The 18314-nt window shown below is 36.4% G+C and overlaps 1 protein-coding gene across 2 annotated transcripts; it reads left to right on the top strand.

Annotated features, from left to right (window-relative positions):
* Positions 1–646: 646 nt before the first annotated feature.
* VCAM1 (vascular cell adhesion molecule 1) lies at positions 647–17587 on the top strand. 2 transcript variants are annotated; one of them, XM_081308486.1, is made up of 8 exons: positions 647–809; positions 1299–1574; positions 4117–4437; positions 5433–5699; positions 8579–8854; positions 10745–11065; positions 12628–12894; positions 16224–17583. In XM_081308486.1, the coding sequence occupies exons 1-8, from the start codon at positions 725–727 to the stop codon at positions 16382–16384; spliced, it is 1974 nt and encodes a 657-aa protein (XP_081164612.1). In that variant the 5' UTR covers positions 647–724; the 3' UTR covers positions 16385–17583. The 2 variants fall into 2 exon arrangements, with proteins under 2 accessions (XP_081164612.1, XP_081164613.1); XM_081308487.1 differs by having other exon boundaries at positions 671–809; positions 1378–1574; positions 16224–17587.
* The last annotated feature ends 727 nt before the right edge of the window (positions 17588–18314 follow it).

Here is an 18314-nt window from a genome sequence, read left to right as displayed (position 1 = left end):
CTGCAAAAGTCTTGTATTTCTCCAGCAATTGAAGCAGAGGGCTGGTACCTTTTCTGACACAAAAGAGGAAAATGATTTCCTGTATTTTGGCATCAAAACGCATTTACATTCCTTTCCACTCAAGAAAGTAATATCAGATAACTGACTGTTTTTTACAAAAGAAGTATTTTTATGAATCTAAAGTATAAAATTAAGAAGTTATGTTATCTCCCCTTTTTTTTAAAAAATAGGGCATCACAAGAGAAGACTTTTTCCTTTTTCTTGTATGAGAACATTTAATCTCTATTTTAAAGTTGCAAATATATTTTACAATAAATAAATCAGTTCACATTGACAGTGGTTATTCATCCAGTCAAAAAGTGGAATTTAACACCCCCTCCCTGGTTGGACTCAGACAGCTTCTGAAATGAACGGTCTTTTATCTTTCCAGGAAAGATATCCTGCATTTTAAGTCCTGAAAGTGTCCTGTTTTCCTGTGACAGTCATTTGAACACTTAGAGCAACTGAAGGGGTTAATGCTGGGACTTGGCTGCATGTCAGTTAAACTTTTTTCCCTGGCTCTGCCCCGGGTTTTCCCTTGAAGGGATTTCCCTCCGCCTCTTCAACAAGACCCTTTATAAAGAGCAGACTTTCTATTTCACTCACACTGAGCCTCACTGGCTTTAGGAGCGGAAGACTCTTCCCAGGCACTTTCAGGTGTGACAGAAATACGACTTTGGGACCCATGATTTCCTCATCACAGCAGCAACTTAAAATGCCTGTTGTGCTCTTTGAAGCCTGGAATATATTTTGGATGGTGTTTGCAGCTTGTAAGTTCTTCTTGATCTGTTTCAAATGTTAGCATTCCATTTCAGCCTTGGTTTTGGCTTCACTCAGTTTTGCTGTGGTAGCGAAGGAAGGCACTAGAATTTTAAACAATGGGGAAACTTCATTTAACCTAACTTTTAATGTGTTATTGAGTTTTGCTTTATGCCATTATACTGTCATAGTGACAGCTGCAAATTGATGTTTTTTGATGCCTGTTTCCTAAAGTGAAAGAGTAATTTGGTTTTATCTGTAGTAGGACTATCACTTTAGTTTCCTATACTTGATAATGAAGTCAAACTCAGCAAATAACAAAACAACTCTGATAAATGGGCCTCAAGGTGACTTTGGTGTGTTTTGGCTGCCTTGTGGTCAGTTTAAAGCTGGAAAAAGATCCATAAGGTCACAAGTTGAACATTATACTATAACAGAGAGGAGGGAGTAGAATACTAAACAAAGCAGTGGTATGTTCATTTTTCTCTTTGTTTTTGTAGCTCAAGCTTTTAAAATCGAGACCTCTCCTGAATCCAGGATTCTAGCTCAGATTGGTGACTCCGTCTCCTTGACTTGCAGCACTACGGGCTGTGAGTCTCCAGTTTTTTCGTGGAGAACCCAGATAGACAGTCCATTAAATGGGAAGGTGAAGAATGAGGGCACAAATTCCACATTGACCATGGATCCTGTTAGTTTTGAGAATGAACACTCTTACCTGTGCACAGCAACTTGCGGATCTGAGAAACTGGAAAAAGGAATCCAGGTGGAGATCTACTGTGAGTGCTTTAAAGAATCTTTGGTTTTCTCCCAATTTTGCTTTAAAATAGCTTTTTAAAGAAAATGTCTTGGGGCTGGGGATGTGGCTCAAGCGGTAACGCTCTCGCCTGGCATGTGCAGGGTACTGGGTTCGATCCTCAACACCACATTAAAAAAAAAAAATAAAGATGTTGTGTCCACCGAAAACTAAAAAATAAATATTAAAAAAAAAAAAAGAAAGAAAAGGTCTTTAGGCCGGGGATATAACTCAGTTGGTAGAATGCTTGCCTAGCATGCACAGGCCTGGGTTCAACCCCCAGCACCACCACCAAAACAAACAAACAAACAAACAAAAAGTCTTTAAAAGATATTAATATCCTGATTCTTGTCTTGAAAACATAGCATCAAGAAAGCTAAACATTACCCTAGATGCATGTATGATTGTACAAACGGTGTGACTTTACTTCATGTACAACCACAGAAGTGAAAAATTGTGCTCCATTTATGAACAATGATTCGAAGAGCATTCTGCTGTCATGTATAACTAGATTAGAACAAATAAATTATTTTTTTAAAGAGAGAAAGTTCGAGACAGATGACACTAGAAATCAGGAATCCAAATTTTGGCTTCTGTTTCATCTCTGCCACAAACATGGTGATCATGCATAAAACGCAAGTTCTTTGGCTCTAATTTCCTTAGATATTAAATGAACATTTCTAAGGGTCTTCTATTTATCTTAAAAAATTTCCATTTGATTATATCCTTACATGTTTCCTTGCTCATGCATCTAAATGATTTATGAATTCCATCCTATGGGGATTTTTCATTCATTTATTCTTATGCAAGGGTGCTTAAAATCAGCTTAAAGATTAAGTACAAGATCTATAATTTAGTAATAACCTTCAGTATAAAAGTTTTCTCCTTAGGCATGATAGTAAATATCTGCAAACATTTTATTCATTTGATGTTATGTCCATAAATTTAAGAATTTTTGTTGCTGTTGCCATAAAGTCCTGGTGCTGAACCTCAAAGGTATTTGTATAATGAATTAGATTTGCCTCACAAATTTAAATTGCTCTCCATTCAGCAAAATTAGCAAGAGGCAAAAGGCTGGTAAAAACTAACCTTGCACAAGTCATTTGCTTTGGTTACTGATGGCCTCTCTAAAACACTGTACTCCCATAGGGTCATTTCTTTATGAATACCTCATTTGATTTTCTTCATGAATTACACTGGTTCCTTTCTACTGTGTTGGAGCCCACCTTTGCCCAGTAACTTTAACTGAAATTTCAACAAGACCCATGTGTTGCTAAAGCTTCCCAAGAAACTGTGCCTGGCCAACTGCTTTCAATTATGCTGGTTGTACACGCATAGTTTATGTCTGTGCGGCCTCCTGAGTGCCTTAAAAGGTCCCCTTATATAAATAGAGGGAAAAGTAGCAAGTTCTTATATTACCTGTCATAAAACTGGATGGATTATAGGAGCATTTTTAATAGAATGTAAAGGACTGAAATAATGGGTGAAAAAATTAAAAATACTATGTTTTCAGATAACAAAGCACTTCCAGTTCCTTTGTCTTTTGCCCACAAGCGCCAAATAGTTGAAGATTTAAAAAAGAGAAATGAAGATCCTTCTGGCTTTAATTATCTTGCCTGAGGTTTTTCTACAAGAATGTCTGCTTCTCATTATGTTTAACAGTCCTGTCTCCATTCCACATTTGATTGTAATATTCTTTGGACTTGGGACTTCTGTATTCTTCTCACTATACAGATCCTGAAACCACTAACGTGTTGCCCTTGTGATAGAATGTAATGGAAAAGGTAGTTCTGGCAAAGGAGGCAATGGATGCTGTGCTCCTTTGCACTAAAAGGGTCAGTGGAGTATGGATTGAGGCATTGAGTTAGGCATCTCAGGCAGCCCATCCAAAATTGAAAGACTGCACAGGTGTTCCTTCCTGGTGGATGAATTCTTAAGGCACCATTTTCAGAAGCCAAATATTTAAAGCCACTCTTTCCATTTCTCAGCATAGCTTATAGAATAGTTAAACTTTGCAGTCACATTCTGAGTTTTGGATTACTTATCTGTAAAATGGAGCTATGTTTGCCTTTACTAAAATAAGAGAATTATCTGCAGTACCTTTTATTAGCTGTGTGATCTCAGGCAAGTTATGCAAATACACTAAGTCCAAGTTTTAATATCTGTGAAATGTGGTCTCTGTCTCAAGGCTTGTGTGAGGATAAACCATTTATTTTAAATCTATAGCACAGTGACAGGTACATGTAAGTTTCAATAAGCATTAGTTTTTCTACTTTCCTTTAATAACATACAATATTTAATACATACAGGGTCAGAACAGAAGAATTCTCTAATAGGTGGTTGATTCTGACTCTTGCTTCTTGAGCCCACTCAAAATCATTAAAAAAAAATCTATTTAAACTGTTAGTTCTGCTGTAGTATTAAGATTGTGTGAACAAAAACATTAGATTTGATTTGTATAGTGTTATAAGAGATCTTAAAAATATGAGCAGAAGGCCCACTTGTGTATCCATTTGCGTTTGCAGCTTTCCCTAAGGATCCAGAAATTCACTTCAGTGGTCTTCTGGAGGTCGGGAAGCAGGTCACAGTCAAGTGCTTGATCCCTGATGTATACCCGTTTGACAGGCTGGAGATGGATTTATGGAAAGATGATCATCTCATGAAGAATCAGGAATTTCTGGAAGATATGGATAGGAAGTCCCTGGAAACCAAGAGTTTGGAAGTAACCTTTACTCCTGTCTTGGAGGATACTGGAAAAGCTCTTGTTTGTCGAGCTCAATTAATCATTGATGAAACTGAATCTGTGCCCCAAAAAAGGAACACTACCAAAGAACTGCAAGTCTACAGTAAGTCACATGGTCTAGTTTGTATGGGAATTCAGTCTTGAATGTAGATCGCGATAAACTTAGCAACTAGGCTAACAAGAAGCTTTTTTGTAGTTTTTACTCCATTTTTACTTATTGAGAACATGATGCTTTCCAATAGTATAATTCAGTGAAAAGAACATGGATTTGGATTAAGAAGACTTGAACTTAATTTTGGGCTTCATCAAATACATAATTTAGGGTTACTTTATTTATTTATTTCCTATTAAAAGGGGATGTACTAGTACTGATCAGGAAGGCTTAAATGTTAAAATATTTTTAATCATATTTTATAATATGCCTTGAAATGCTGAACTGTGACCAATATGTAAAAGCCAGTTATGAAGGGGAAGATTTCAACTCAGTGCCAACAATAATATATTCAGCACAAAGAGAATGAGTTGGCTTCTAACAATGTTATGAGAACAGTCAATATAGGAATGAAACACTTGAGGAGTTTTAATTAAGTATTTGAAAGACAGTTGTATGTGACAGAAGGATTTAGTTTGTTTTGTAACATCAGAGGGCTGAACTATGACCAATATATAAAAGCCAGTTATGAAGAAGAAGATTTCAACTCAGGGAAAATGTTTTTCTAATTTAAGATACTCAAAAATCAAATAGGTTGTTTGATAAGGCAATGAGTTGCCTTTCTCAGTAAACACTGAGGCTGACTGATTAGGATGAGCTTTTGGTTAGGTGGGAGATTGAGCCACATGACTCTAAGGGCCCCTCTTAACTTAAGAATATCTATGGCAATCTGAAAACACAAAACATTTTTTAGAAAGGCAATCGAGTTGTACAGAAATTAGATTGACTATCTTTTAGTGACTCAGCAGTTCTTTATGCTATCTTGGGAAAGTAAGTTTGTCAAGTCAACAGAAGCATAGGATAACAACCTGTGAGAGAAGTCCATCTTCTGTTTTGAATTGAAAACATGGTTTTTGATTGCTAATATGATGCCCTGTTTTTTTCAGTCTCACCCAAGAATACAATTATCTCCGTGCATCCCTCCACAAGGCTGCAAGAAGGTGATTCTGTAACAATGACATGTTCCAGTGAGGGCCTGCCAGCTCCAAAGATTATCTGGAACAAGAAATTAGATAATGAGAATCTACAGCTTCTTTCTGGTAATGAGACTCTCACCTTAATTGCTATGAGGATGGAAGATTCTGGAACATATGTATGTGAAGGAGTTAATTCTATTGGAAGAAGCCAAAAAGAGGTGGAATTAATTGTTGAAGGTGAGTGGAATATGCAAAAGGAAAAACAAGGATGCTGTATTGAGATTTGAGCAACAATGAGACAGCTTTGGTGCTGAGGTTGCTTTCCAACATTTTGTTGGTTATCTGTCTGATTGTCATGTACTAGAGTGTGAATATGTATTTATTATACTCGATTTTTGGCAGTCTTTCCTCCCGGGGCTTCCCTGGCTCTGCTTTTTTGAACCTTTTGTAACAGCATCTCTCCCATGCCTCATTCCATGGCTTTCTGTCTTTCTCCTGACCTCTAGACATTGGTATTTTCAACTTACCACTCCTTGCCCTCTTTTCTTCTCACTCTCGATACCCAGATATATTATACATATACTGGTTATTCCCAAATTCATGCTCCCAGTTTGTATCACCAAATCCTCTCCCTCAAAATGATCCCTAGGATCTAATGTCTTAATCAACCCTTTTGACATGCCTTAGTTTATCTTCTTTCACTTGGACTTTTCTATAACTTCAATTATATTTATTTTTTTAAAATTTATTTTTTAAATACATGACAATAGTGGAATGCATTACACTCATTATTACCCATATACAGCACAATTTTTCATAACTCTGTGTACACTTCTTAAAATAGCCGCATATAATAACTTCATGATATGGTCAGAAAATACTGTAGTTGATGATTCTGTGTCACTATTCAGGCTATTCTTCTTCCTGGAATAGGCTTTCCCCTTCCTCCACCTGCAAAGTCTTAGCCATCCTTCATGACGAAACGTATGTAAACCTCCAAATTCCAGATTGTGTTAGGCAAAGCTAGTGGTTCCTTCTTTAGTATAGATTCAATACTTCTTATAGCAATGTATGTACTTCTGTTCAGTTCAATACATATTAATTAAGAGGCTTTACTCAAGAATCCAAGAGTCTGCTGGGTGGTGGGGATGCAGGCCTGATAAGACGTAGCTACTGCCCCAAAGAAGCTTACAAACTAGGAAGGAAAGGCAGGAATGTAGTTTAGTGAGAACCAAAATAATAGGTCTATTTACATATGTTTGTCCGTTAAACTGTAAATTCCTTCAAGTCAAGGGCCCTCAGTGTTTATGCATATGTGTTTTATATTTGAGTGCCTACCACAGTACCTGACACACAATGAATATTCAGTAAATGTTCAATGAATAAATTTCAAATATTGACAACACAAATTTTAAAAATATGAAAATATGGAGTTCAAGCTTGGATGATTAAAAAAAAATCCTGTAGACTAACTCATTCTCAAGTGACCAGAAAAAATATTATACTAATGAAAGTATATAAAGCTAAACATCCATCCTGAAATAGCTCCATCCCATAATAAGCTGGATCCCATTTCAATATGTCAAGGAGATGTGTTATGGGGTTGAGGAGAGTTGTTTTGCATTTTGCTTCACATATGATACCAACAGCCTTAAGTACTAAAGATAAAATTGAACTTTCAAAGGACCTTTCATCTACCTAAGAGAGCTACTTCCCAGGAGCCACAAGTCCACAAAATAATATATATAGCCAGAATTGTTCGTAGGCAGGAAGTGAATCTGCTGTTAAAGTTCCTCATTCTCACACTGGCATATAAGGTATTTGGAAACTTTGATCATTGTTCTGAATGATCTTTCAAAATCTAATCGTATATTAGTTTATTGAGGTAATTTGAAGAGGGCTTTCTTTGGAAAATATTAAGATATCACATTTATACAAACAAATTGAAAAAAGTAACTTCTCCTGACACAGAAGAGAACCATGCAAAATGTCGTATATAGGGAATTTTTACGTGTTGCAATTTCTTTCTTCCATCTCTAGCCTGCTGTTTGTGAGGAAGATTTTACTGATTTTCTGTGGATTGTCATCTGTCACTTTCAGAGTTGCCAGCCACTCCCAGTTTCTTTAGGGAACCAGAGTCAAGATTTGGAATTCTCTTTCTCCCAAAGTAGCATTATTCCATCAAAGACTGTATGTCTAGCATGGATAGCGTTGGCCACCTAAGAGCTTTCCTGGACATTTGAGATTAAGGAGTTCACCCTCACCTCTGCTTCTGCCCCCTCAATTCATTGCAAAAATGTTTAGATTACATCAAATACATTTTAGAGTGACTTATGTTATCATTTTGATATGTAAATTTTTGCTTTGCTTTATACATGACCCTATGTGACTTTTAAGGTATAATAACTTCAGGTTGATGGAACAGAGATGCCTTGGGCATGGATCCATTATGGAAATTTTGTATAATTAGAGGCTTTTTTTTGGGGGGGGAGTAGTACCTCCTTTAGATCTATTTGATCTCTGTATGAAGATGTCTTGATTTAGTTGTTCTAGCAACAGAAAAGCTGAAATCTTAAATCACATCTACCTTGCATCAAGTTCTAGTTTTGCCACTTGCAAGCTGGGTAAAGTGATTTAACATTTCTGAGCCTAAATTTCCTCCTGAAGAAAGAGAAAGAGTAAAAAGAAGAGGAAGAGAAAGAGTAGAAGCAGAAGGAAAACAAGAAGGCAGAGAAGAAAGTAGTACAAGTTCACAACACTGTTGTGGGGATTAAATGACTTGTACGTGGACTTGACACACAGGAACCATTGAAATTATTTGACCTGCAGTGATCTGATAAACAACTGAGCAGAGATAGTATTATTGCCATGAAAAGACACCAACCTCTCTCAACACATTTTTATCTATATTTATTCTAAGTCTGATTTGAGAGACTCTCATGGATTCATTCTAAAAGATGTAGTCTCTTTCCTGACGGAAGGGAGTGATTTCTTCTTGGTATGGATAGTGGCTAAAGCCAGATCAGGAAAAATAAAGATCATATGTGGGAATGTGACGGAAGAAGAAATGAGTCTTATCGGCTCTGTGTCTTATTCTTTTTTTTTTTTTTCTGCAGAGAAACCATTTACTGTTGACATCTTCCCTGGACCTCAGGTTGTTGCTCAGATAGGGGACTCAGTTGTGCTAACATGCCGTGTCACAGGCTGTGAGTCCCCATCTCTCTCTTGGAGAACCCAGATAGATAGCCCTCTGAGCGGGAAGGTGACAAGTGAAGGGACGGAGTCCACACTGACCCTGAGCCCTGTGGGTTTTGAGAACGAACACTCTTACCTGTGCACTGTCACCTGTGGGCGGAGGAAACTGGAAAAAAGAATCAGAGTGGAGCTCTACTGTAAGTGGTTTTCAGAATTGTTGTTCAATCCCATTGGATAAAAAAAGAATGTGAATCTGTGATGTGCAACGAGATTCATTTGTTCAGAAAGGGAATGTAGCATTGTGAATGCTTCCTAAATCTCTGACACAAGGTGTTTTGATGTGATGTACTTTGCCTAAATCTTAAGTATATATTACATATGGACACAGTGGGCACAATCCTTAGTGGGTCTTGTGGTACTGTCTCATCACACTTTTTGTCACACCCTATGACCCTGCTTCCCATCCCTTCTATGTGTTTGTGGAGTGTACAGAGGTGGTGAGGGAATGGGGCCAATGTACCTTCAGATAACTGGGTGGGGGTGACCACTGCTCAGCTCTTTAAATTGAGGGCCAGATCTGAGCTTATGGTTTTAAAGGAATAATTTGGAAAGCTGATCTGCAGGATGGAAAAAGAAATGACGAAATGGGAAGCAGGGAAAAGCCACAAAGGAAGGTGCAGAGTAGACTGATCAATGGCAGTAGCTCAGGTTTCTGCTGAAGCAGAAGCAGGAGGCAACACCAGGTCTTAATACTGATGAAAGCTTTAGGCAAAACTTGAACAAGCATATACTGAACCTTTTTTTTTTTCACTCTTCTTGCCACCTTAATAAATATCCTTTATAACCTCAAATCTCTATGAACTTGACACTTCTGGAGTTTCTCAGTCTGTAATGAATGAGGAATAAAATATACAAAGTGACCAAAAAGTTATTTTTTTTTTCATGAGAGTTACTCTGCTTGGTTTCATTCAGCAAACTCAAGGAAAATTCATTATAAAGTTTTCTTTTTTTTTTTTTTTTTTTTTTTACCGAAACTATGCCCCAACTTGTGTTATCCTTTGGGATTTTATTCAGAATGAGAGTATGCCTGTAAAGGGACTTAAATCTCTCAAAAGAAGGGTCAATTTTATTGCTTTATCATATTACCCAGAGTCCAGGATCTGCTGATGTAGCACACTCCCAGCAGAAATGAGAACCAGGGGTGAAGTCTTATTGCAATATGGAAATACTTAAAGATGTTTTATTTTAACAACTGAATCATTTTGCTGAAAGAAAAAATAAACTAGAGTCACTCTGATGTTTGATAAGTATTTTAGTCTCATTTTTATTGATTTATATATGATATGTTACTATATAGGCTAAATTCTAAATAATACAGTTAAGATAGTTCTTTTCTTAATTACAACTATTATCTGAGAAATGTTTTAAACTCGCTGCCTAAATAATCATTAGATATTAAGATGTCTAAATTGAGAACTTCCCTGTGGGTCTTATTTGACACTGAGACACTACATAGACCTGTGAAACTAAGTCTAGATTTTGAGGTAAGAGGAACAGGGAGTTTGAGCTCAGCTCAATGACACACTAGGTATGATGTTTAATGAAAAGTCTTTTAGCCTAAGTTTCAGTTTTCCTAACAATAAAATAAGTTAAGTAGTATCCATTGCTGCCCTAAAGACTGAGATAATGAATGTTGAAGGACCAGTTCATAACAATTAGTCAACATATCATGACAAATATTTAAGACATCTAAAAGAAATAGTTAATATATGAGATGATAGAAGCTGATGTGTCCCTAGATAATATCAGCCCATGTGCTCAGCAAGATGGCATCATTAGAAGAGAAAAATAAGAAGTAAAAGTATTTATTACTTGATGACTTAATGTACTAAGTATTTTTGTTGCCAACATTGTGATTAATGTTTTAATTATATATTTATACTTAATGTCATTTTTCATGTATTGATGATAATTCTATCCCAGATAAGTTAAAGCTGTAATTTTGAGACACTTGCATTCAAATAGAGTGTAACTTTATTTCCCTTTGAATGACACATACAAACATTACTTTTGCTTGATATTTGCAGCATTCCCTAGAGATCCAGAAATTGAGATGAGTGGTCTGCTTGTGAATGGAAACCCCGTCACTGTGAGCTGCAGGGTTCCTAATGTGTACCCTTTTGACCATTTGGAGATCGAATTACTTAATGGGGAGACTATTCTGATGAAAAAAAACTTTTTGGAGGAAATGGATAGGAAATCCCTAGAGACCAAAAGTTTGGAAGTAACCTTCATCCCCACCACGGAAGATAGTGGAAAAGTTCTTGTTTGTCGGGCTAAGTTACATACTGGTGAAATGGAATCTGAACACAAACAAAGGCAGAGTACACAGACGCTTTATGTCAATGGTGAGTACATGTATCCACAGGCTAGTATAGATTTCTTTATCATGTTTGTCAGGCAATAGTTAACATAAAGTTAATAGTTAAAAACTTTGAAAAAATAACAGATAAGAAAATTCAAAATAAAGGTGGTCCTAACAAACTACCTCCCTAAGTAATAATGACCATTTGTTTATGAATCTTTGAGTTGGCATTAGGAAATGGGCTAGCTGGGCATTTATTCTGCTCAGTGTGGGGTCACTCATCTATTTTCAGTCAGGTCAGCAAGGCTGGCCAGTCACAGATGGCCTCACTCACATGTCTGGGCTATATCTGGGGGCCTGTGCCTCCCTTCTTCATGTGATACCATCCTTAGGGAAGGTAGCCTAAACTGACTTGTCATAGCACATTGTTTCAAGAAGGGGGTAATCATAGCTGCCTCTTAAAGGCCTGAGTTTGGGAGTCCTACAGTGTTTCTTCATCCATGTTCCATGGGTCAAAGTGAGTGACATCTTTGATTGAATTTGGTCCTGAGGGAAGATATCACAAGATGCCTGCTAGTATTTGCTTAGAACCCTAAGAAGCACCTTTTGTAAATTCTGAGATTAAGAATAGCAGAGACTGTGTCCTCTGGTTGGTTCATCAGCCTGGCACGGAACCACTGGGATCAAGTCATCAGATACAGGTCTCTTCTCTCCTGGATAGACACCCAAGACTGAGAACAAAATAATTTCTACTTGGCACACAGATGCCATTGGCAGTTATGAGCATCATGAAGTGAACAATTTGGGTTGCTTCCTATACCTTCCCTTTTGGGCATCAGAGTTATTTTCTTCACCAGGATTGTCATTTCTTTTTGTACCCCTTGGGATTATTCCCCCCAAGGTATTAGGGATTTCTTGTTATCTCATCACAACAAGACTTGTATTTTTAAGGAAGAACCTTGAAAGAGCAATGTGCAACCTTAAAGAAAAGCCACAGGATAATGCCATGGCATTGTGGCCATGGATGGGGAATGAGACTCAAATGAAGGCACAAAATAGATGACCTTAATAGGAATCTCACTTATAAAATGCTTAAGGATACTTCCTGAATCATTGGTGCGTTAATAAGATATTGCATGTCAAGCACCCAGCCTAGAGCCTGAAACTTGATAAATGGTAGTTGTGTTGTTAAATACCATATAACAAGCCACCTCTGTAAAGCTAAATTTCTTGATCTGGGAGGAACTAGCTCAAAACTCAGAAACATGTAAAGCCTTTGTTCTTCAAGGACATTTTTGTTAAATAGTGTGATTTTTTAAAAAAAATTTTTCACATTTGAATTCTATAGCTATTTACTTACATCAAATAGTGCTAGTCTGGGTAAAGAATTATGTTAAGAGACATGAATGAAGCATAAGATGCATCTTCTTTAAGGCATGATCATTTACAACAGTTCAGCAAATGCTTGACTTCTTTACCTGATTTTCTTAACATTTCCTGCAAACACAAATAGGTCCGTGGAAGCTCTGGTTGATGTCCTTATATCAATATGGAATTAGCTTATACTTCACTCATTCAGAGGTTTCTTTTAAATTCTCTTTTCAGTTGCTCCAAAAGACATACAGCTTACAGTGTTTCCTTCTGAGAGTGTCAAGGAAGGAGACACTGTCATTATCTCCTGCACATGTGGAAATATTCCAGAAACTTGGATAATCCTGAAGAAGAAAGCAGAGACAGGAGACACAGTGCTGAAATCTGTAGATGGCGCATACACCATCCTCAAGGTGCAGCTGGAGGATGCAGGAGTATATGAATGTGAATCTAAAAATGAAGTGGGCTCACAGTTAAGAAATTTAACACTGGATGTTAAAGGTTGGCCTTTTGTTTGGGGTCTATCTATCTATCTATCTATCTATCCATCCATCCATCTATTTTGGTAGCTGTTAAGAGGTTCCATAGATGGTAATAGCTTTCTAACATTAGATGAAAGAGTTGGAAGAATGAGGCTGAATTCTGTGTCGTGTGTGGTTATTTCTTAATGTTTCTTGAAATAATCAAGCACAGGTGTTCTATCCTATATAGTTAAACCAGGAAGTTGACATTAATCACTAGTGAATGTGGAATTCCCATTTGTTTTTTTCAAAGTTGACAATTAATTCATCATTGGTCTCTGAGGTCTTATATTTGCTAAGTGTTTAACCATATTTTCAAAACCTTTCACTGGAGGTTATAAGGAAACCATGGAGGTAGGATTAGCACATTAAAAGAAAGAAAGAAAGAAAGAAAGAGAAAGGAAGGGAGGGAGGGAGGGAGGGAGGGAGGAAGGAAGGAAGGAAGGAAGGAAGGAAGGAAGGAAGGAAGGAAGGAAGGAAGGAAGGAAGGAAGGGAAAAGAAAAATTCTATCCAGATCCTCTTCCTTTCTACCAGAAGGGAATGCTATTTTCTGAACATGGAGTAACTGCCTATTTTCTGGATTGATTCTTTTCAGGAAATAATTGGCAGTAGCAATCTTGATCCTAAACAACAACTACATGAAAACTCTAGTCTACAGAACAGCCTCCTAAGCCCCACTATCTATCTTAATCTGATAGGGAGAGGGAAAGGGAGAGGGAGAGGGGATGCACACAATGGTCTCTCTAAGAAACTTCAGGGCCCCTTGATCTCCTACCCTCTCCTGTGAATGCACAGTAGGTAGGATGCATTGATCTTATTGGTGTAAGCAGAATGTGTCAGCTTTGATTAATCAGTCTTATACTCCTTGCACATTAATTAGCCCCTATTCAGTATTGAATATTATACTTGGCCTTGAAGTGAACAGGGCTGTAAACAAAAGTCACCTCTTAGGAGGTCTGGCACTTGGCCACCAGGGTTAGCAACCACTTGTCAAACTAAAGGAAGTTTGAACCTAAGTCAGAAAACAGGTTAAAAAAAACACTTTTTACTAATCTGGCAAAATTTCTCAAGATTACAAGCCATACCATGTATTTTTCTGTCTTTACATTACCTCCTTGAAACACAACAATATAAATATATCCATCTAGAAATGTTAAAGAAGGGGAAAATAACATAATTACATGTAAAACTTTTAGTCATTCACCTGCAGTGATTATCCTGAAAAGAGTTAATCTGATCATTGAAGTTACTACGTATTCAAATAATGGAACATTTACCTTGTATCATGTCACTCAAATGATGCAGTGTATATGTAATCAGTGCTTCCAATGAGGTTGGGGATGTGTCTGAACACATTGAGATCTCAGTTATATGTAAGTTGATATTAATCCATTCCTGTTTCTTCAATCCTTGATGTTTTTGGCCACCTTTAATTTAGCTTAGCTTCAGAAAAGTGAACTCCTAACATTTCTGTGATTATGCTTGTAATTAATTATTCTTTTAAAAAGACACCTTAAAGCTTGGGTTTTTTTCCTAGTTGAATTATTAACCACTTATATGTTTGCCACTGTTTTCTTATTATTTCAATAAACAAAGGCTATTAGGCACTCAGCTGGAAATGCATGCCTCCAAACTAAATATGGTTTAAAATAGCTGGATATGAATGAAGACCAAAAAAATTGACATTTTTTCTAGATATTTTGAAGTAGTTTTCCTTTGCATTTAGCTTAGTTTTTAAATTATTTTCTTTTGTTTTGGCTTGAATGTATTACATTAATAGAAATGGTCAGCCCTCTTAAAAATTTTTAGTGTTGATAATACTAATAGAAAATTTTATCAGAAGCTTGACCTAGCAACTGACTTAGCAAATTTGAGTTTTTCTGTAGATGCCTGAGGGAAAAACTGAGAGGCAAAAAAATAAAGGATTATTTCCACATTGAAAGGAAAATAATAGGGACACAAATACCTTTGCCCATCTTGTCATCAATATTGATGCCTAACCACAATTATGATGATAAATAGCCCATTAAAATAGTACCCTTATACTTTGACTAGCTCAATGTTAGCAAGGAAAAGTAGAAGAACAATTATCATCATGTTCAGGGTGAAGTGTTTTTTTTTTTCTTCAATAACTTGCAAACATTCACTTCCCATCATCTGATGCTAATGGTTCTTTTCTACTTAGATAACTTTCAGTGTTTAGAAAGCTCTAGAAGGAATTCAGTGATGATCAAAGTCAGGTCACTAATTCCTGTTGGCACTGAGCCAACATATATGCCACTTAGTGAGACTTAATTGTGAGGTTATATGATGCTGTGCAAACTGAGTATAAACAAGCAAGTCCCCAGTAGATGCCATGCTCTGTTCTTCAGATGTTCTTGTGAGGTTCAGATGTTAAGTGGTATTGCATCTAGCAGAGGATTTTTAATAGATTAAAAAGAGTACAAATTTAAATTTTTCGGAATACTATCATCTGTACTTCATTTACAACTGAATGGCAAAATGATAGGATTTAGAAAAAAAGCTTTTTAGTGTTCAAAAATATTTTGGGTGGGGCAGCAATTATGCCAACTGGGGAGTTGAAGTGCAAGCTCTTCTAGTGGTGGACCAGAAGAAAAACAGACATGTCTGCCTTTATGAGGTCAGAAGATGAAACCAAATTGGACCGATAAGCTTGTGGATGAAGGCTTAAATACCAACTGGGATTGGGCTATGAAGGGGAAGTGTGCTGGATAGATTTTGAGAGTGGATGTTGAGGTTCTTATTTAGAGTAGGGGAGATATAGATCAGACAAGGCCTTTCTATAACAAGAATATATATCTCAAAACAAAACCCCAAAAAACGCATCAGCAAGAATTCTTCCTCTTATTGTCCTATTCGTGGTGTTTGACTCTGGTAGTTACTTTAAATGGTTTGAGGATTTTCTTGGAGAATTGGTTAATCATTTCAGTTTATGGTAATCAGAGTCCCAGTACTTTGGCAGATACTTCTATTTCTCCCTCTCTAATTCCTGCTATTATAAAGGACCCTCTTTTCTATTTTACCCCTAAAATTAAATCTTTTTTTTATCCGAGTTTGTGAAAGTCAACAGCTATCATCTTTAGATTCTTCATGATCATAACAACCACCCACTAACCGTTTGGATAATTCAGGGGAATATGCATTTGGGGTCCTGATGATATTCCATATCACTGCTTTGATTCCCTCTCTGGAGAACTAGTTGTACTGTCACAGTAAGACATGTCTTTTGATTAAACAATTTCTTTTTGTACTAAGCATTAATTACATCCAATTGTTTTTTTTTCCAGGAAGAGACAATACCAAGGACTATTTTTCTCCTGAACTTCTCGTGCTCTATTGTGCATCCTCCTTGATAATACCTGCCATTGGAATGATCATCTACTTTGCAAGGAAGGCCAACATGAAAGGGTCATACAGTCTTGTAGAAGCACAGAAATCAAAAGTGTAGCTAACATTTGAAATGTTCAACCGGAGATACTGTTTATAATTCCAAATCATTCCACAAGAAAAGCAACGAACTGAGAGTTCAGACTTCCGGACTTCCGGGGATGTATTGAAAACAGAAAGAAATGGCCTCCTGGGCCCCTTGTTGTGAGAAGGAGGCCAACAGAGAACATTCTGCTTGAAAAGTCACTGGCATGGAGAGATGAGATGACTCCAGAGCTTTCCTGATATGTACATATAATAACATAATTTGTACATATGTAAAATAAATTATGCCATAACAAGTTTGCTTGAAATAGCAACACCCTATATTCAGATTATGAAATACTTCAACAGTGTTGCTGGGACTGACTGTTATAACTTAATGCATCTTAGGAAAATTTAATATTTACTATTGACTGGCAGCTGACCCGTGTGATTTTTCTTATATTTTATTTCTTTAACAAAATTTTATTCCCATGAAGTTTATTGACAATAATTCGTGTTTTATAAAAAAGCTGGCATGTTATATTTTTTATAGGCAAATGACAAAGAGGGCACTGGGTGGACTTTCAGGTACTGAATACCTCAACCTCTGGTATGATGGTTGACTGGATTTCTCTGTATGGTACTGACATGGTACGGAGATGTTTTATGATGTTTGTTTATCAGACCCTTGTGTAACTTTCTAATGTAGTTTTAAAATGCAACTTCTTTTGATTTTCTTTTGTAAATGTTTAGTTCTTTGTATAGTAAAGAGATGATTCCTGGAATTAGAAGGGTGGTCTGTTTGTTTATTATAAATTGCTTCCTTTATGCTCTATCTCTTTTCCAAATGCCAAGTTACAAGGGGAAGACCTCAAACTATGTAAACAACATAAATACTCAAAATTTTATCAAAATGACCATGGGAAGTTGGTAAAAATGCAGACTGCTTGGCGCTGTTCTAACCTAGCGAATTGGGATACTTGGTTTTGGATCCTTGGAACCTGCAATTTTAAAACTAGAAAAATATATGGAGTACATAAAAAGAGTGAGTGCCCATGAACATGCACACATTAATGGACAATAAATGAACACCTACACACATACCACCAAGCCTAAGAGAGAGAGCGGTACTATTTTTTAGGACTTCTTATATTCCACATACTTATGAAAACTATCTCCTCTCACTGAATAGTAAGTGATAAATATCATGAATTATATGGATCATTCTTTCACCTTCTTTGGAGATTTAAACCAATTTAAATATCCCTAGGTAGCTCATAATTTAGTTTGACCAGGTTTTGAAATTTAAATAAATACAATCAAATGATATTTTTGCCTCATGATTTTATTTCACTCAAGATTATGTTCTTTTCTAATTCTTCTTTTTTTTTTGTTGTGTACAGGTCATTCATTTTTATTGTTCTATGGTATTTCACAATAAGATTCTGCCACCATCTATTTGTCCATTCTATTGTTGATAGAAATTTAGATTGTTTTTGGTCTTGTCTTCTCCTTCCTTCCATCATTTCCTCCTTCCTTCTTTTAGACACTTTTATGTATCCAAATAGAAATCCTTTATCAAATACACACTTTGCATTTACTTTCTCCCAGTAACTGAATGACTTGCATTTCTACTTTTTATAACAGAGGCTTTGTCCACTCCAGGAACACAAGGATTTTCTCATCTTTTCCCTAGAAGCATCATACTTTCAGTTTTATATTTATGTCTATGACCCAACTTGAATACATTTTTGTATGTGGAGTCATGGTGGATATTTATTTTTTGCATATGCATATCCAATGGTTTTAGCACAATTTGTTAAAAAGACTTTTTTGTTTCTCTCTCTTGTTGAAATTACCTTGATATTTTTGTTAAGAATTGGTGGACCATATTTGTATGTGACTATTTCTGAACTTTGTATTTTGTTCTGTGGGTTGATATGTCTCTCCATATGCTAATATGACAC

The sequence above is a fragment of the Spermophilus citellus genome, assembly GCF_964194105.1.
Source record: "Spermophilus citellus genome assembly, chromosome: 9".
Taxonomy (NCBI): Eukaryota; Metazoa; Chordata; class Mammalia; order Rodentia; family Sciuridae; genus Spermophilus; species Spermophilus citellus.
The sequence above is the reverse complement of the archived record's forward strand: the minus strand, read 5'-3'. Positions and strand labels throughout refer to the sequence as shown.